Here is a 21,378-nt window from a genome sequence, read left to right as displayed (position 1 = left end):
GGGATGGTGCAGAACATGGCGCTGATGCGGGGAGATACAGCTCCCTTACAGCCAATATGCGAGCACTTCAGAATGCGAGGGAGGGCGGTATTCCTGTGCTACTGATCTGCAAAGGTGACGCTGACGCTGGCTGACAGCACGCCGTGGGGGACAGATACGGTCGAAAAGGTAACCAGACGAGGCACAACAACACATAAATACGTCCAAATCGCTCTGACGCTGATTCACTGCATTTTGGAATTGTAGCTTTAGTTCAGGCATAATATCACATTAAGAAAATATTATATAACAGCTCTACTTTTTATACTGTGATGACACAAACAAACAGAGCTTGCTGAAATCCGTTCAGACACGCTGCCTCTACCCCGACCAACCGCGGTTCTTATTCAGATGGTAAATTTGAATAGAAACAATCTAATCCCTGCTAACAATGAAGTGCTGCAATAGCCTAAACAATCAATGGCAGGAAATCATTGATCACAGCATAATTAGGAGGCTCACAAATAGGAAACATTTCCAGTTATATAACAGGTAGGATTGAGAGTGATCTCTTTTAATAATCATAAAGATGAGAAAAACTCCCAGTGTTAATACAGGCACTTTTGGGGGGTTTATTGACAAGAATGCTACAGCTGTTAAAGCACACGTGAAGTGACCTCAGGCTGCTGTTGGATGTAAATAAGCCTTTTCTGTAACATTCAATTTTCTAAGATGAGACAAAAGGCAATAGAGCAGATACAGACTTTCCACAAACAAGTTAAACATCAATTACCTGCTTCATGAGCTTTTTCCACTTTTAATCACAACACTGCAGGGAAACATTGCAGTGCTGAACTGCTTAAATAATAGCCTCTAAAAGCCTGGTTTGCTATTAAAAGGACCATTTTGAGAGTGTCAGACACAAACTGGATTTAAAGAAAAGACAGTGGGAGGGTCCATTATCAATGCTTTGTATCTGTCCACACACACTTTGGCATAACATCAAACTGTAATTATAATCAAACACTCTTTGCACAGTACTAAACATAATTGGCAGTTACTCAAATACGCTTATAGCTCAGCATGATAATTATTTCATGAGCCATATTCTCCTTTAATCACCTTGTTTAAAAGCTCAAAATTACATTTTTACATTTCTGGTTGTTTCTCCTACCTGACTTTTTACAGTTACATAGCAATTGCAATATGGCATGCAGTGAAATTACTTTACTAATAGGAAGGTGCCTGATGTTCTCCAAGAGAGTCTGGGCTACAATTACATTATGAGCTTTAAATAGTAACCACAGATGTAAACAGAAAACCCACACAAGCATAAACGCACAATGTAAATGTTTTCAGATGACATTTGGTGACAGCCTGCCAAATCCAATTTCAGTGAAGCAAATGAATTGCATTTCTGTCATTGCATAATTAAGTGTAATTCTCAGTTATTGCACAATCAATGGAAATTAATTACAAGCTACTACGGGATTTGTACGACACACGCATCACCAAGCATTAGCAGTATTACCCAGAAATTAGTTAGATAGCCTTACAGCGAAGGAATTTGGCACAATCTACCAAGCAAGGATTTTCAATCATGACTTACAACAATTATTCACTTTATACAGGCTGTGACATTAAATAATCATTATGAAACAGTTGATAACCCATTAAAAGTGTGTCTGAACCGTACAATATGTAATAACCTCAAGTCTAGTCTTAGCAAGGACAGAAATACTGCACAGCTATGACAACAAACTGAGTTTAAACGTCACTATGTTAACTCAAATTGAGTCTTTAACAATATAAAAAACATTTTATTTGACACAACTTTACACCAGTGCCTTGATTGAAGGCGCTGCTTTGCCTGCCAGTAATTTTTGATTTGATCGAGCCTAACGAATAGTCTTTGCATCTCGTGACCCTGAAGTGAAGTGGATATCTTCAGACAGATTGCCAGAACAGACCAGTACTACAATAATCAGCTCTAGCTTCTTCAGACTCACACTTACTGTGAGCTAGGTCACATGATCACATTTGTTCACGAGTCCTTTATGGCCTTCAGGACTAATACTAAATGGCAAGAGGTCATGCAGTATCCTCCAAGACTCTGAAATGTTTTGTATAAACCTGCAATCTTGCCTGTATTTGTATGGCACTTTACATATCCAGTCATCCACCCATTCACACACTGGTGATGACAAGCTACATTGTAGCCACAGTTGCCCTGGGGCGCACCGACAGAGGCAAGGCTGCCGGTCACTGGCGCCACCGGGCCCTCTGACCACCACCAGTAGGCAACGGGTGAAGTGTCTTGCCCAAGGACACAACGATAGACTGTCCAAGCCGGGGCTCGAACCGGCAACCTTCCGATTACAAGGCGAACTCCCAACTCTTGAGCCAGGTTCGCCCATGAGATGAACCAAACAGGACATCTCTCAGATAGAATAGCAATGAATTGCACTAGTTAAGAGTTATTTGCCCCAATATATTAAACACAATGCCCATTTACTTATCAATGCTAGGTGACAGATACCATTTTTCTACTGGCAACTATTGATCCAGTTGGAGATATATTCACAGAGGTGTATGTGTTTTGTGCATCAGAAGTTCGTGAAGGTGATCTCTGCCTATAATGCTTACTAGGACTAGAAAACCTTGGAAAAACCTGGTAGCTAGTCTAATGGTGGTCAACCCACATCTTTACTGATATATAATGAGGTTTTAAAATTCAACACTGAGGATACAGAGGACGTCCCCGAATGCCGTCTTTGCTCTGTAAAAGAAGGAAATCAGTGAAAAAAGGATGTGCAGAATGGAGCCCAACCCCAAATGATAGCTTCAATGAGCCATTTAAATTATGTATAGCTGTACAGGCTTTTATTCTCAAGGAGACAACCCACTGAGACAGCAAAAATGCCAAGTGGAATGCCTCCATTCCCCTCAAGAAAAAAAAAGAAAATAAAAAAAGGTAGATGAAGAAAAAACTCTCAGACAGACAGGTGTATAGCATGGAACATCTTGCCATGTGACAACGCTACTTCTTTTGGGCAACCTTGAGTCCTGAGATTCCTAAAGATGTTACGTTGATCCGTTTCACCTGCCCTAATCAAAAAGGTTTTACTGCCAACAATCTAAGGTGCCAGACACCACAGGACACCTCAAGACGTCCTGTGCGAATACTCTAACTGGCTGGAGTTACTCACAGATATTGTAGCTTATAAATGTGTTTGTCTAATTGTGCAAACCTATTGTGCTATAAGTTTTAGTTTGAAGCATGCTTTTTGTATAACACAAAACTAATGAAAAATAATTAATAGTGATGTATACGCCTGCGAAAAAATGTTAACATGTCTGAGAAAACAGATGGCACACCTTTGACAGATTACCGCTACCGTACTGCTGTCAAAAAACACAGCCCAAATCAAACAGACACTTCCCAGGAAATCAAATCTAAAACATTATTTTATTTAAAGTGGGAAATCTCACATGGATTGCATGAAATTGCCAACAAAGCCTTTTTGACAAGATCGCTTCATCAAGCCTGCAGTGAGTAGTGAGAACATTTGTTGTGCTTTGACAACATTTGACACAGAGGAACATGAGCAAATCTGAATAATTTACTTACTTAATAATAATATGCTGATTATAAGGGGAGAAGATGTGTTTTAAGGGATGGACTGGCTGCTTTAAAAAAAAAAAAAAAAAAAAAAAAAACGGGGGGAGACTTTGGGATGAGATTAGAAGTAAGGCCTTTGAAACAAGGCAGCCTGTTAAAGGCCTGCTGCTGCAGCACTGAGGATTTTCAACCTGGACGAGTGCCATTTCTTTAATTTAACTTAATCAGGAAATGAATCCATCTAATGCAGTGCATAGGCCCAACCAGCACAATTATAACCTGCAGACTCAAGTCTTCATACAAATCAAAGCATATAATTCAGCAGAAAGCTGATACCTTCTTGTGAGTGATTAACATTAAACTGATAAACTGGCCTTACTGTGTCTTGTGTTAGCAAAAAACAAATAAAATAAATCAGATTTCTTTACACTAGTTATATTAACCACCAACTAATCTTAATTGTATTTTTTAATGCCAAAAATGACCATGTTAAAAATGATAAGCAGCTAATCCTAAAATTTGTTAAACTGAATTTTTATTTGATCATCAAAATCACTGAAAATTAATCAGAATAGTTTTTCACATGTGAAAGAGCAGAAAAGAAAACTGGAGGCCGAAATTGGAGACAGAGAAAGAAAAAGCACTTAAAGAACCGTAATCATAAATATATTCTATGACACCAAAAGTAGTGGATAAGCTGCACCTCTCTCCCAAAGAGCCCCTCAGTAATTTTATATTACATTTACAATTGTTTTGCTGCACTGCCGCAAGTGCAAAGAGGAGGTCCACCACAGTTCTAACTGTGTAGTGATACATCTACTCAATACTGTCATATAAATGTAACCAAGTATACGTGAATTATGATGTGATTTTTCTTGAAGTGCTCCAGTGGAACACACCAGAAATCTCGATTGTGCCGCCACTCTGATTTTAGCCGTACATAAACCTGTAATGTCAAACTATCAAACTAAAAAAAAAAAAAAAAAAAACCTTCCCATAATTTTAAGCAAAGTCAACAAACTTCAAGCATTTACTGGCTGGTGATTCTATACATGAAGTTTTTACGTCCTGGTCATAAAATAACTGCCCGCAGGAGCTGCCAAGATGCTCTCTGAGTTAAAAGGCTCAAAAGAGGTCACAGCAACAAGGAACAAAGTAGTTTCGCGTTAAATCCATTTTTAACGGGATGCAAAATAAAGCTCTTTTAAAAAATTTTTTAAAAAAAAAAGTATCTGGCCCCATTATCACTGCGACAGACTGAAAAGAAACACGCTCATTTTTAAGATGCCTAGAGAAATAAACAGTAGGGATGGTGCATCATTAACCACATTTAATGTGTCATTTAAATTCTGTGGTGCAGACTTATCAGGTAAAAGGTGAACAGAAAAGGAAAGCCATTTTTAACCACTGCACACACATGCATATATTTAAAGATTAAGAGAAAAACGGACTAGTTATTCACCATCCTATTTTTAACACAAGCAAGTCTTTGTACTCAGTATAAATGTTATATGCAGAGCTGGGCCATAAATACACAGACATTTGAAACCAATCTTGGCCTTTTGCGGTGTAATAAAGTCTTTTCAGGCAGCATTATCCCCCCGCCAATAACCATGAATACAAATAAGTTCACAAAACACAGAAGGATAGACACGGGAAAAATGAAAATGTACAAGAAGCCTCTGAGGGATGAATGTGTCAGAAGCTGGAGACAAACACACATATCGAGATATTATTACTAAATGTGCACAGATGGTGGGCCACTGGATGCACTTCCAGGCCGGCAACCACACAGCGCCATGCAATCCTGTTACACAGCAAATAAGGCCAATGTCATTTAATCCTATAATGGGATGCGTCTATTTCATTCAATGACAAGGTCGTGCAACGAGCGAGATATAAAGACATCAAAGACACCTGGAGAAAACAAATTCCTGCCAAATTCTGATCGTGTACATGTAGAGGTCGGCATGGAGCTACTTTCATTGGGCTCCCTTATTCACAAGGGTGAGGGGGGGCACGACAACAGGTAGAGTCACATGTTTGATTTGGCAGATTTTTAAGCCAGATGCCCTTTTTGATGCAATTCCAAAGGGGCTTGTGTCTCTTCCCAGGATTGAAACCAGCATCTTTCAATTCTTAGATGATTTGTAAACCAATATACTATTTGTACAGAGGTGACCATGATACCACGACAAGACTAAAGCCTAGATTATACCCAGTTGTGGATATGGACAAGTACACATGGAGACCCGACAGCCGGGTAGTCATTCCTACACTTCTTTGAAGTCTGCTGCTTGGGCGCAAGCATAAGTGGTTTATTGTAATGTAAATTATCTGTTCACTGGTCCCTCCAGATCCACACCGTTTGATGCTGAAATTTACATCATAGGAACCAAAGCAGACCCTAGTGGACACTGAAAGCATAGAATGGCACCAGTATGCCCTCCACGTTGGCCACTTTGCGTAACGCCACATCTTTGTCACACAGTCAGTTCTATTTATGTCCGCCATTAAAGCGCAGGTAGCTGCCACAGTATTCTCCTGAATGATAAGTGTCACCACTCAGACAATACTGCCACACCAGTGCTGATATAACAGATGGACATGGTTTTCAGCGTGCGCCACCATGAGACAGGGTTAAGCTGTGAGCATAAAAGATGCTCAAATGACAGGAAGAACTGCAGAGATCGAGAACATTTTGGAGAGCAAAGTTGAAACACAGCTGACTGATGACACAGATGGACCAGGATCAAGTACTCGATTTGTCTGTGTGTGCCAAGCTGTGCTGTGGCATGCCTTCGACTAATCAGCTCTGCGTCTCTGCCACCTGCACTGAGCTCTCATGAAGCAGAGGGGCATTTGAGGACTTGAAATGAAGATTTGTGTTTTCCTTGTCATGTGTTTTCCTTTTCAGCATATTAAGTTTCAATTTTCATATATACTAAATCACGATCGGCAAGTGCTGCAGCTAGATAGAGATCAAATCTGCTCAAAAGAAATAAAGTAAACAACAGAAAACCTCAAATCTGTGGTGGAGTTGCACTGGGTTACATGCTGTCCATTCACTTGGACACAAAGACAAAGTCCCGACTATGGTTGCCTTGCTCTTTTATAGAAGCCTAACCTATACAGTTTGGCCTATTAACCGTGATGAAATACTTCCTGCGAGAACGTTAGAGTCACAATAGGTGCTGGTAATCCTGAGATTCAATAGGCAGCCTTTACACTCAGTCTCCATCTATGCCAGGACTGTGAATCCTCCTCCCCAACACCAACACTCTGTGGCAGCAACTCTGAGCCCACAACATATTTCCCCTAAGGGAAACACAAGGATAAAAATCTTCATCTTAATCTCAAACCACTTGCCAAAAGTTTTCACTTCACTGTATAATCCTCCCTAACAGTACAGATTAAACCAAACACAATAAGAACACTGCTCACTCGTCCTTACTCTAGAAGAACCAGAGAAAAATGCCACAGCTGTCCAGATTGTAGCTGCATGATAGCAGCAGATGATCAGTCTGTAATTATCAGATCAAGCCTCGTAATGCCTGGGAACCTCCGAGGACCTGTTGTGTAATGATGATGCTGCAGTCACACGTGAGGCCTGTGACATTCAGTGGAGGTCTGCTTCGTCGATTTTATATTTGACAGGCCGGAAGCCTGCAAGTCTTGAAATCTTGTTTGATTACATGCAAATGCAGAGCTATGGCTGGTCACACCAGAGCAACACTTACCCTTTGTGCAGCAACAATTCGAGCATTCATTCATGCCTATCACATACATCCAAGTATATGGAAATTTTATTTATGATATACTACACACACACACACACACACACACACACACACACACACACACACACACACACTACCAAATGTAGTGAATAATCAGCCTCATTCCACTGATTGATTAACCAGACTGAGAAATATAATAAACTTAGTAGAAAAATTGGCAAATCAAGGGAATACAAGTGGCTGAATGGTCTACAAGCAGCGCGTGCAGAGAGTGTTGTCTGAGACTAAATAAAGCCTGTTGTTGCCAGGTTGATCACATTTGTCCCATTAGCTGCAGGAGTAGCTGCACTGAGAAAAGAAGGAGGGAGTGTGTGCACTGAGGCGATAGTCAGACCTTATGGGTTTTTCATGGAGAGTCTAGAAACTTAAATAAACATTATTCTAACAAAAGAATATGCTGAATGGCCCAGCTATATCCCCTGCCTCAGCATATGCATTTTAACTATGTAAAATTATTCAATAATTTTGTGCTAGCCAGAAGAAAAGTTTGCCTCATAGACAGGTGTGTCTTCGTTGCAAATTAGATGACAACTTCAGGGATTTAAGGCAGCACAGTGAAACAGAAGCTGTGGCCAAACAGCTTAAGGTATGTGATGCTTGCAAATGTGAGCCAAGGAATGACTTGAACTATTTAGTCCATTTTTGTGGACCAGAAATAATCAAAGAATAATCTGCTCACGGTGTGAAAAAGCAGGCACACTTCTCTGTTTGCCTTGCCTTAAAAGCTCTGGAGCTTGTTGACGTAAGCTACTTCCATCACAGACTGTGGACTGTTCACAGAACCCCGAAGACCCTTAACGCAGCCCAGACTTCAGGCCCCCTTCACTCCTTAAACACTCGGCTCACACAGGAGAGCCTCTCAGTTTCCCTGCCAGGCAACAACATTTGTTTGTCCTCCGTGCAGTCACAACCGCCCAACAGAGTGAACACACCCCGGACGACACGGCGGTCCTCTGAAGCGGGGGTGGGGAGCTGCGGGGCCTTGAACGCAACTCAATCACCTCTCTGTGCGAGCTGCACAAAAGGGGCCAGTGAGAGTGAAAACACAAGAGAAAAACAGACGAAACTAACCAGATGCTCGGGTGTAGCAGACCTGCGGCAGGTGATGTGCTCTCTGATTACCTGCTTCTCAGGGAAACCAAATCTTAATGAGAACACGCCTAAATGTGAATAGCTGAGCGGGTTAATATCGTCGCCCGGCAGCAATGGTAGGAGGTAACAGCCAGATAAGCTGCTGAACTCAGTTAAACCCTGTTCGCTCTGGTTTTTATTACACTTTTATAGAAATAACACAATAGGATAATCATCACTGGCTATTACTTTACGGCATTCTATGCATTCGGTTTCACTTTTGACATTTTTATGAGGAAAGGGGATATTTTTATTACATTCTCTGCAGACCTGGGTAGTTTATTGCAGTGTTAGTTTCAAATGCAGAAAGAGATATGAAAAAAAAAAAAAAAGATTTAAGGTAGATTTAAGGGGGGAAATTAATGAAAAAGCACTTTCTCACGTTGTTATTTTTATATCTCACGCAAAAGTTAACAACCACAGGCCGACTTGACTCCAGACTCCTTTCTTGGTGGTCGACACAACTTCCCAGTATTCTGGCCGGCTTAATATTCACAACTGAATGACCCATTCTTGACAGTTCACTGACTCCTTTCAGCTCCCGAAGGCACCAATGAGAGGAAAGTCATCACAGACACAAATTGAGTCCAGTATTGTCGTGGCCTAAGTGGCAAACTACCAAATGGAAATGCTTAGCACTCTCGGGGGATTAACTCATACACACATTCTTCAGGGGCTTGAGGCGCAACTCCATGAACAGTGACCGCACTGTGACGTGATCAGTCGAGATCCCGACCCCCCCCCCCAACATCTAGCCAATAAAAGCCCTTTGTTCCTCTGAGAAATCTCTGAATAAATACTGAAAAATGTTAAGAGGTAACGAGTGTGACTGGAGCTTCCCTTCAGGGCAAGCAAACTGTTATTCAGGCCAAAAGAGGGCAACTTTTTTGTAATGCTTCTTGTGAGTCTCCACAGAAGAAACATTCAATATTAAATCCAGCTTGGACATGATGTTCGTTGATCTCAGTGAATACATTTTTAATGAAATCTGGTGTAGGCCATGACCCAGACGACTAGGTTTAATTATATCACCCTGTAGCCATTCACAATAAAATGTGTGACCCTTAAATTCTGTGCCAAGAAGAACAAAGTACCGTTTTCTTTCTTTCTTTTTTTCCAGGATCGTCACATTGTACCCATTTATATCCAAGATATATCCTCTGGTTTCCTCCCACAGTCCAAAGACATGTTTGTTACTTTAAATGCTGATTCTAAATTGGCTGTAGGAATGCCACAAACTGCTAACCGACCTGACCAGGGTGCACCCAACCTCTTGCCCACTAGCCGTGTTAAATGTGCAAAATTTCTTCAATCTGATTAAAATTCATATTAGAGCTTCACTCTTTACATGGATCCTACATGAGGCTAGCCGATTAAGAGCATACACATGAACCATTTGAGCAAAAAACAAAACAAAAAGGAATTTTCGCATGCACACAATTGTCTAACTTTCCAGAAATAGTCGAAGTAGTAATGGCTCCGATTTCCAATAAAAGGTTTGTCAGATACAGACCAGTTTTGTTTCGCTCCGTCTCTACCACTAGCTTCAACAAAGGCAGGATCTTCTAATTGGTGGGTTTGCATGAAGCATTTTAATCATTGAGGCTTTTAATCCTTGCAAACATGGCTACCTTTACCTAAATACCTGAACTCGATAAGCAGAAAACTTCCAATGTGTGGTGGGCATGATGTATTTAAAACTAACTACCTTTACACAATCTAAATATGTAATCAGTTTTTCATGGCATGCACCCAAAACATTTTCGCAGCAAGTGGTGCACCAGTATAACAAAGAAACATTAAGTGCGCAAAGTTTCTGAAAACAAGGCAGTAATTGCACTGAAAGCATCCACCTTCCTGTAGCCCTGTGGAGCTGTTCACACCTAGTTCAAACATGCTTTTCTGATGAAAGGATTAATGGGTGAATGGGAAATTAAGAATAAATGACAGAGCGAGTCACAATCAGGTTTGTATTTTTGTTATTCAAACAGTTTAAAGAAAAAAAGGGATATGCGTTTCATATTTTTATCATGTTTCAGGAAAGCTACGTGTGTTCCCCCCTCCCACAAGTTCTTTCTAGATGCTTCCTTCTTCAACAACTTAAAATAATGTTAAAGCAATCCATCTTTTATGCAACAAACGTATCAGCTAATTAAGTGAGAGCTCAATTTTAATTTCAGCGCTACATCACACTTTTGGATCTTAAGCTGCTGCCATGCCATCTAACTAATATCACTGTATGCTGAGACCATGATAACGCCTCAATGAGCGACTCTGAGACTCAACTGCCTACAATACATCACAATATTTGCATAATTAAAGACAAAAAACAAAGCAAAAAGCAAGAGTGATGCATTAACTCACTGCAGTGTGGTCTGTGCATATTTATTATAATTTGCATTCAGTTTCAAGAATGTGTGAAATTAAATGTGCGATTTGTCTTTTTTCCCCCTTAAATTTCTTTTTCACTGCAGCCTCGGTTCAGTTTACCATCAATCATTTGATAAGCACCACGAGGAGGAGTCATAAAGCGGTGACTCTACTAAGACAAACTATCAGGGGAAACTGTTTAGAGCCGCTGCTGCACGTTTTATTAAAAGATCGACATTTTCACCCGATAATTGCATCTCGAGAGCAAACAGCGAGATATGACTTTATCAATATTTTGTCCCAACCCCATACTTACTGGAATACTTTCTAAGGAAAAACACAAGTCTCTGGACTGACTCTGAATAACAGCACGCCACAGTGGTTCTCGAGCTGCATGGAAGAGGCAAACAATGCAGTCATTGTCAGCTGTGTGCATCCACATAGTTTCTGCTTGCCATAACACGGCAAGATAACATACGTCAGCCGGATCGCTGCTAGTTTGAAGGCTTGAAATGGGCTCCATTGAGACAGTCGGCAGCATGTAGAAAATGTAAGAGTATATATTTCCTTCAAGGTCAGCAAAGTCACAAATGGCAATCATCCATCACTTGGTGTCTGGGATGCTCTGATCCCTGGAATGAGGGGCCTTTTTATAAGCCTGGCAAGCAGTTTCAATCAGTGCAGCGTTTTTGCAATGAAGCTTTTGTTTAACCATGAAAAAGCACGAGATAAGTGATTAGATTACAAATGAAATTATTAGTAATTTGAGCAAAATGTTGACGTAATAACTAATTAATTGAGCTAATTACACCATTGAAGAATGTTTTAATGAGGTTGCCATAAGACACCTCAGAGCTGAGCTTTTAAATAAATAGTTTATTTACATCGTTTTAACTGTAACTATTGATTGGTGGTGGGCTTCTATGGGCAGCCGGGGGGGTGTCTCTGACTTGAAAAAGCCCCAGCAATGTGAGAAGGACGCATATGTTAACTCTGCACCCCACAAAGCAGGGCATCCGATTTGTTCAACTACAATTGCTTAATTCAATGATGAATGAAGGAACTTCCCAACAAGCCGGCCTCTCTTTTGTCTGACCCTGTGTGCACAGAACAAACTCATGCATCCCAGCAGACCTAATGTTTTGACTCTGGAGCATGGGAGACACACAGCCGCTGCTCACAGTATACAGAAAACTAAATAAGTTACACGGGTGAGACCTCGGAAAAACAAGTGATGTGTCTGTTTAGCTCCTGACTTTAGTGGTACACACACCAATCTGATGGATCATATGATCATAGGTGGAGCCAAAAAGATAGCGTTTCAACACATCCTTAACGTCTTACGGCCGTGTTATCGGTCTGAGTTGTGGGTCAGAGTTTTCCAAATCACCTGTTTGTGCCAAGCTTTTCAGCTCAATCAGTTTCCATAGTGCTAATATTTGCTAACACTGAGAGAAGGGAACAAGAACCACTACCCAAGGACTGTCTGGTTTCTTCATGTGCTGTGAGATGGCTGGTAATGAGAAGGGGAAAAAAAGCAATGAAAACAAAGCTGTAGGGAAGAGTGCAAACAAACAAGCAAGTAATCTTTGGTTAATAAAAGATAAGCCAACATCAAGATGCCCAGTTCACAGGTATTGTCCGCTGATAAGCACAGGAAAGGCAGCAGGTGCACTTTGCACGCATGCACGCACGCACGCTCTTTAGTAGATCATTAAAAGGCAGCCACACTATCCAGGCCTAGGTGCTACAGGCCTTTTCTTTCTTTTGATGGATGGAAAAAGAAATGAAGTTACTGCTGTACAAGCGGTGCATTCCCAGCTGCTTAACCTGGAAACAAGAGAATTACGACTAGAATAATCCCCCCACCCCACCCTTTATTTGTGCAGACATTTTTTAAAATCTGTGTCTATTTCACCGCCTGTATTCTCATCACAATAACTGTCAAAGACAAAAGCACACCCTGGCTTCTGTAGCCCTGCCTGGGCATGCCGATATGGCCGGTGATTAAGTCGCACCTGCCTCTACACACCCTGAAACAGGAAGCTCACGCTAGGGAGTGCGCCGATTGGGAGTTCAACGATGAAACACGATGTGTAAATCACGCATCGACGGTGGTCAGATTGGAGCCACTGTAGAGCAGGAGAGGTGGACCGCCCTGCAGCAAATGCCCACCGGTGACGTTGCACAAGAAGAGGGCAGATGCACTTTCGGGTCTTGCATAGTTTCTGCACAAAAGTAGGCCCAGACCTACTGAGCGTGTGTGTGTTTCCCCCCCCACTTTAAGCCCGTGATCACACCACATGAAATTTTTAAATCTACCAACGAAACAGGGACAGGGTGAAGAGGATCTGCAATGCGCAGCCAACCAAGCCACTCGATCCTGGTGCGAACACAACGTTGCCAAACCCCAAGTATTAAACCCACTAATGGAAAAATAAACCTGCGTGGTTTTAACAGCATGGCCATAAAACAGACACACACACAAAAAAAAACTGGGTGGGTTGGGGGTAAAGAAACATATCACCACTAGCCCTAATCCAGATGTACTCAAACGTATTTAAAAACAAGATTAGTACAGGGAGTGCCAGCCACGGGCAATATTACAAAGCATGCAGCGGGTAAAGCGGATTTTTAATCCTAATAATACAAAACACAAAGATAAAAAAAAAAAGGAGTTTAAAGAAGTGACTAGATGCCAAAAATAGAATCGATGCGGATGACAGAAGGGGGTCATCCACAGCCTCGATATTATCTCATAAAGCGGCACACTTCTTGCACTAAGGAGGCAATGTTAAGCAGGACAGGGAATAAGTGCAGTTGGACCATAATGGCTAATTTCCCTTTGCTTCAGGCTGCACTGGACAAAGCATCGCGGGATGCACTTGTCCACCGGCGGGATACTTCGCCACATCCATCCGCTGCGGCTCCGGGGCTGGCAATCCCGGAGCAGGTTACTGGACACGCATCCCCCCCTCAGGACCGCACAGCCCCTGTCTGCTAACCGCTCTTTGTAACCTTCAGCGTCCTGGAGCGACTAAGTGGCTTCAGACAGCCGCAAACAAACAATAAAATGAAATAAAAGACTGTCTGCCTCTGACACTCACGAGACACAACGGGATCTAAATCCCAGCTTAGTTACCTTTAGCTGCCTCCACCGCACATAATAGTCCGAGGACCAGTCCGACTGCGGATGCAAATTGCTTGTTCCCTCGGAACCGCATCCCGACTTCGAGTTCAACCGCGGCGAAGTTAAAAACAGCCGTCTTCTTCTTCCTCTTCCCTTCGTCAGTCAGGCGGAGTGTTTGTCTCACATGAAAAATTAAATCCAGGAGATGAGTGTGTCGGTTACCACGGTAGCTCTAAGATGGCCGTCGTCGTCGCCACCGCCGCTCTGCTATCCTCTTCAATCACCGCTTCTCTCGCAGTTTTGCAGCTCGAGGCGTTCAGGGACTGTCGGAAAGAATTCCCAGACCTGTCCGGATGTACCAAAATACACACAGACCTAAATCTTACTCATGGGTGTGCGCCCGATGACACCGTTTGTGTATTAAGCAACCACCTAGTCACAGTGTAAATACAAAAAGGAGGCGTGTATTGAGATTGTTTCACCTAATGTAATGTTAAATGTATCAAAACAGACTCGTACGTATCAAATGTATCAAGGAAGCTGGGATTCCCGATATTAAACGAAGAAGGACAGCCTAAATAAAACGGTATTTAATTAACTTTATTGTATGAGAGCAAAACTCAATATTATCTATTAGGAAAACCGCATCTGTCACAGCATCTGTCTATTTTTTTTACATTTGGGGGAGAAGTACCAAACCTGAAGTAAAATAAATGCTGCGCTGTTACAGGGAAGATTACTTATAGTTATGTGTTAAAGTTTAGTTTAAATATTGAATCGAGTGTTCTGGGTGCCAATCAAATGTAAGGCTGTGTGTAGGGAAAGGAAATATTAGTTTATCAGTCCCCATAGCAGGTAAACACATTCATGTATGAGAAGCACCGGAATGCATGGCACATCGTACATTTTAAATGCATCCATATTTAAGTATCAGAAAACATCCATATTAGGCCAGTTGCTTAAATAACCATAACTCACATGCACTAGGATCAAATGAATACTGTTAGATGTATAATGAAGCCTACTGGGTTGCATTTTATCTGTTTTATTTATCTATTTATTTATTTTGTCTCTTCTTTCCATCTCTATCCATTCTATGTCAGCTCTCCAAATATCCAAAATCTGAGTTTAAAATGAGAACCTGAAGGCAGCACGTGTCCAATGATGGTCAGTGACGTCAATACTGTTATTGTGGGAGCGTGCAGCTAGTTTAGCACGGGCGGCTAAACTAAGACTGAGGTCCAGGGGTCAGATGCTTTCCGGTGCTATGTGGGGATCTGTGGGGATAGCAGGCTCTAAGTGGTCGCCATGATTTAAAGTGCATGGCTGATTTGAACAGAGTACTTAACACATGAAACATAGGGGCCAACAAAGGGCAGCTTGACAAATTTCCAGTTTACTTGCAAATTTGTGTTTGACCCATGGTCACGCAGGCTGTCATCACTAGCTGCAGATCTCAGTTCCCTCAGTTATCTCAAAGGACTCCACTGGACAGGACAGAGAACATTGCTGGCAGAGAGTAGATTAAACACATAAGTGCCCGATGCGTTAAGGCCCTGGATGGATAATCCAGACGTGGTATAAAATTGATATTTCAACAAAACGCCTGTACCAGAATGTGACAAAATGTGTGAAACTGTTTATGTGCGAAGCTTAAAAAGCTGTTTTTAATCCTTTAGTCCTGACAGGCAAGATGGGAATTGTAAATCAAAAGTACATCCATGCATTTCACCCCGTCTCTATTCCACAGAGGGACATTCAGAAAGCTCACTCTCTGTGAAAGAGGCTTGTATGGCATATTGATCATTTATGAGTTAACTACAGTCTTCACCCTGCGGAACAACCACACGGCGGTGCGCATAGCAATGTGAGAATAGCAATTCCTTGAATTGCAAATGTGGGTGGAGACTGCTATCTAATCAACACCCTCAGATATAGATAGCACCCCTAAGGAGAGGAGGATGCGAAGCAATCAAAGAATTACTTCAGATGCGTCTGCATCGCTAAATTTGCATCACACTGAGAACTTTGCTACGGCTGCAGCTCATGCAAATTCAGACACATGTAGCTTCAATTATTTTACTTGGGAAATCAGAAAGAAAAGGTCAGCAGCCCATGATGCAAACTCTCGCTGTGAAGCAAGGAATCTTGTTACATATCTGTTGATTTTTACTTCAAAAACTGTCCCAAACAAATCATACATAGATGTTGGAAGGATAGAGGCCCACCATTAGAGCTCAGCAAAGCCGCACTGGCTACAGTATTCACAGGGAAACAGCAGATAATGGGCATAGTTGTGTGAGGCCACAATTAAGTGATGGGTCCATAAACAGGAACTTCAGGGCCACCGCCGCAGAACTGGAGCACAATGCCTGTTTGTTTCCAGTTTGGCAACACATGAAGTGAATGAGAGAAAGTGGACACCCAGCACCACACACACACACACGCACACACATGCACGCACACAAGGCTTCTCTCACAGATCCCCGCCACTCTGGAAGAAAGACAGAGTGTCCATTATCATTTCTTTAGGATACAATGACAGTCAATAGGAGGACTTAGTGAATAGGTGTGAGACAACAACAAAAGCTCAGGTAGGTGCAACTTCCTCAGGAGCATTTTACCCACTGTGAGAGAAACACTGTGCTCTTCAGGGGTTTTCACAACTGCTGATAGTTTAATGTCTGCTACGAATGCATTCTTACTAAGAGTAACTTAGTAGTCTGTCTCATTTGGAGCAGTGGTTTGGCTCCATAAGCAGAGCTGTACCTGTCAGCCTCACTAATATCCACACATGAGTGTTGGTAGGTAACGGATTTTTTGCTTAGTCCAAGCAGTTTTTTGGGGAAAAAAGGTTTCAGGATATCTGTCCTTTGTTATTTCTAAACAATGAAGGTGAGTCAAGCTATGGCTCAACAGTGACTTCGGATTATTTGCAAGAAATCAGTGTAAGTCAACAGAGAAGTCACGAGAGATGATTGTGATGGAGTATATTATGGGGCAGCAGGGGTGTGTTGGGCAAATTTGCCTGCATGCAGACTGACCCAACCCCCACCCATCACCACCACAGTCTAAAGATATGCATGTCGGGTTAATTGGTGATTTTAAAGTAGCCGTAGGTGTGAATGGTTGTCTGTCTCTTTGTGCACCCTGACTTTTACCCTATGAGAGCTGGAATGTGCTCCAGCCCACCCGCCACTTTGATTTGGATAAGAGGGAGAAAATGAATGACTGGAATATGATAGATCAACAAAGGGAAGCTGCAATAACATATGACATTTTGGATTTTGTACAGTGTTGTGCAAAAGTCTTGAGCCACCCTTCATTGCTTTAAATGTTGCTTCCAAGCAGCCAAACCCGAGCAACAACTTCCAGGTGAAGATCTTTCATATTGTTCTTTGAATGTTGGCAACCATTTCCCTCATTTTCAGTCCAGACCTTGTTTGTTTGCTAACACACTCAACCCTGAAGTGCAAATCATTAAAAAAAAACATAACTCGGGAGATGAAACAGTGTTGTGTTTACACACAACAGACAATTGAGCAAAGTACTGATTTTAAACTGTATGCTTAGGGGCAAGAACAAATAATTTTTTCCCCCAATTTCTTTCGTTGAATGTGGAAAAAATGCCAAAGATAACACAGTTTGACAGGCATGAACTTGTATTTTTGAACCAGTAAGGTGAGTCCCACAGAACTATTAGCTAAAAACTCAGCATATCTCAATATAGTGTTTACTGTGTCCTTAAAAAAATTAAGGAAACTGGATAATTGGAGGACAAAAGAAGTGGCAGCCATACAAACTTATCTACATCTGATGAACAGCATTTAAAAGTCAGGTTCCTTAACAAAAAGGGAAAAATCGTGCAAACACCTGACACACTACCTGAGAGAAATCTGAGCCTGTTTACTGAAGCCTCATCAGAAATGGTTTCAGTAGAAGCCCGGAGAAGTATTATCTAAGAAATGACAAGAAAGCTTGGCTAAAAGAATTCAGGCTGTGTGGAAGAATCAAGGCTAAGAAGAGTTGCTAGCTTCTAAAATGTAAGAATTTGTCGCTTCCCTCTCGTTTCTTGGTCAGAAACGAAAAGAAGAAGAAAAGAGAAGACATCAACAGTTTTTTCCCCTCCACTGCCGAGCTCCTCAGCATGAAATAGAATATGAAATAGCTATCCATCACAGAGAGCGACCACACTTCTTCATCTTCCAGGCAAGGATTTGGAGTTTAGATACATTACAAGGCTATCATGGTTGAAGGTCATGAATGCCTCATGGATGCTCACATTCTTTAAAAACCTTTCCACCTCAGTTGCCATCCTTCTGCCCGCGCTGCACACACAGCATGGACAGCAGGGGTTGAACGTGTTTAGTCACTGACCGTAGGAATCGCACCATCAGAGACGTTACTGTGGGCTGCAATCATGGTGGGCGGCTGGCAGCAAACAGAGCATGAAAAAGACTCGACTGCTACCATGGGAATCAAAGTGGCCGTGACCATTAAAGACTACGGCTTCTCAATATTCTGTTTCCTGTTTCATGTCTAGACTGCGGTTTGTGTCATTAAAGATCACAAAGTTTTGGCTTTTCCTCCCAGGAGAAGCTGGACTTCTGTTATCTGTCCTACTTTTTTGATAACAGGCACCGGCTTTACCGAGAATAATTATTCAGAAGGTGATTGTTTGGCACAACAGAAACATTAAGTAATGACTTCCTAGATGGGAATTTATATTAATGATGTGTACAGACCAAATTATTTGTTTTTGTTAGTATTTCTTTCACAAAGGAGCAGCATATCCGTCCCAGGATTTAATTGGCCCCAGGAAAACAAAGCTCAGCAAAGTTATTTTAGTGGATTAAAGTTTTTCCTCCATTTTTTTAAATTTAAAGTCACATTCTCTTTCTATATCTGAAGATCAAAATGTACCCCACGCATGCTGAATTTGTGTCGCCTCATCCATTTGTAATCCTCAATTTTCTGAGAACATTTTCATTGAAAGATTCATTTTCTATAAACCGAGGCTTTTTTTTCTGCTTCGGCACGGGTGTCTCCTTGACTTTGCTCATGACTGCAGTTTTTAAAAAACCCTCAGCTGGGGAGAAATTAAATCTCACTTTAGAAATTCAGGACAATATCAAGTTCTTCCAAAGGAAATTTTAAAGCCGATGGCTATACGTGCAGGAGCCCGGCAACAAATCACACAAAGAACCTAAGCTGTGCACCTTTAAGCTGCCTTTGCCATCTAATTCAAACATTTCCCACAGGGAACGTTTAAAACATACCCGTGGTGACTGATTCCTCTCCACTTAAGAAGCTCTCATTTATCTTGCTGCCTTGGGCTGTCACTTGTGGTCATTTATTAAACATATGCTCTTCCTTAATGTGTACAAACTCTGTCTACAAATGGCCTGAAAATGCACTGTCAGTGGTCCTTTTATTTTTTTTAAAACAGTCCCACCGTCATTAATCAGGAGCCAATACAAATCCTGTCAGTGCATGGAGCCAACATGATGAGACACAGAAATCTGTGCATTTCTCTTTTTGTTTTCATTTTCCACATTGACGCAATGCAGAATTCCAGCTGCCCAGTTTATTTTAGGGGTGATATATGTGGAGTAATATGCACACTGATCCAAACCTGATCAAGCACTTTGTCCCTCTGTGCTACTGCAGTTTTAGCGGTGCCTCAGGTCTCATTGTTACTGATTAAAGACACGGAGTGAGTGGGAATGTAGCAGATGGAGGCGTGATAACCTAACAGAGCACTGTGGTCCACTCAACAGGGTTCAAGGATCTTGCAGATTAAACTTTCACTCAGCACGTTCAGGAATATTCATGAGAGCTGCATTTTAGGTTAACGCTGGTACCAGACATCACATGTGTTTGATTTCATTTTGAAGGCAGAGCTTAAACATAATTCTTAGCCATCTTTGTGTTTATATGTGGTGGATTCCAGACGGGCATCAGGTTGCTCAGAAGGGGGCGGGTGCAATGATTGTTATATTATTGTTTTAGGACCTTCACCCCTGAACCCTACAGAAGGTCACCTCTGACACGCCATGGAGACTGTTCATAGGGGGTCAAGCTGGTGTGAAACTCTCACCTCCTTGGCTTTATTGCCTTGGAGAGTTTAGGGAGGGGGCACTAACATGGCTGTCACCCCAACTCCAATCAGTCATTTGTGATATGCAAGGTCTCTTGACTCCCCAGAGTCTTTCATTTTAAGCGCTGAATATTAGGAGCCTGGGGATGGCAGCTGATGAATACAGACATGCCGGACAAAGTTGGAGTGTTCAGATGTAAATGAAGTACCAGCGATTTCCAACCACAGATACTAAAAATGCCAAGGTGGTACTCAGAACTTGACTTATAAGAGCAGAGCACCTGCTCAGCAAATATAAAGCAGGACTTGATCCAACAGCGTGCGCTGTGGCAGTGCATGAAAAGTGGAAATCGAGGGGAGAAGTTTAAACGCTGATGATAAGTGATGGAAAAAATGGTTCACACTGATAATTTCATAAATTACAGTAGAAATGATTAAAGCATTAAAACAGCTGCTGGAATAATAGCTGACAATTGAAATAAACCATAAAGTAGATAAGTAAAAGAAAAAATTTGCTAGATTTACTGAGTAAATGAGATAAAAACACTGCAGCTTCTGGCCACTTGAGGCAAGTCGGTCACCTTAGGCCTCAGTCACACAGGCCTAGAGGCCTTCTGGCAGTTGCTAGGGTAAAATGTGTATGCCCCAGTTCATTGGCAAGTGGTTCCTGGAAATTGCTGAGTGTCTGAGTTTGCAAACAAATCACCACCTTCCATAGAAATTACCAGTCACTGTGGCAATCTGCAAGCGACCAAAACATTTGCAAGGTGGTTTTCGATGCACCACCACACATCACCTTTGTGACCAGTTTCTTGCCCATTGATACGCTTATTGAGTCCGCTTACACTTGTGCTACAATCAGCTGATTTCAGTTCCTGTGCAAGAGGAGAAAATTAGAGGCTCAGAAAGGATGAGAAGGTGATGGCAAAGTGGAAACTGTATCCAGGACAAGTGCAAAACAGCATTATGCTGCTAACACAAAGTGTCTGCTGACTGCAGCCCAGCAGCCAGACCCTTAACTTCAACAGGCTTCTGGCTACAAAGAAAAAAACATTTTACAGGCCAAAAAGTTAACAATGAGGTTTTAAAATATTGAGTCCAGAAACAAAAGTTAGCTCTGCCCATCTTTAATGCACAACCTTTAATAAATAATTGAAAAAAGTTAGTTCAGAACAGTCAAATAGTGCAAACAGACTCCTATACACTAGATTTTAGTATATAACAGTCTTCAGCTTCATTTAAAACT

General features: G+C 41.7%; 1 protein-coding gene across 4 annotated transcripts in view; it reads right to left on the bottom strand.

The window, feature by feature from the left end:
- Positions 1–14,356, bottom strand: part of clstn1 (calsyntenin 1) — a 34,653-nt gene extending 20,297 nt beyond the window's left edge. For 2 of the 4 annotated variants that reach the window (XM_040047441.1, XM_040047444.1), the window contains exon 1: positions 14,045–14,356. In XM_040047441.1, coding sequence (XP_039903375.1) covers positions 14,045–14,126 — 82 coding nt within the window. In that variant the 5' untranslated portion in view covers positions 14,127–14,356. The remainder of the gene's footprint in view (positions 1–14,044) is intronic. The other 2 variants (XM_040047443.1, XM_040047445.1) reach the window with 1 other exon arrangement.
- Between the last annotated feature and the right edge of the window lie 7,022 nt (positions 14,357–21,378).

This window comes from Simochromis diagramma, unplaced genomic scaffold, assembly GCF_900408965.1.
Source record: "Simochromis diagramma unplaced genomic scaffold, fSimDia1.1 OVJJ01000387.1, whole genome shotgun sequence".
Lineage (NCBI taxonomy): Eukaryota > Metazoa > Chordata > Actinopteri > Cichliformes > Cichlidae > Simochromis > Simochromis diagramma.
Note: the sequence above shows the minus strand (reverse complement) of the source record. Positions and strands in the feature narration are given on the sequence as shown.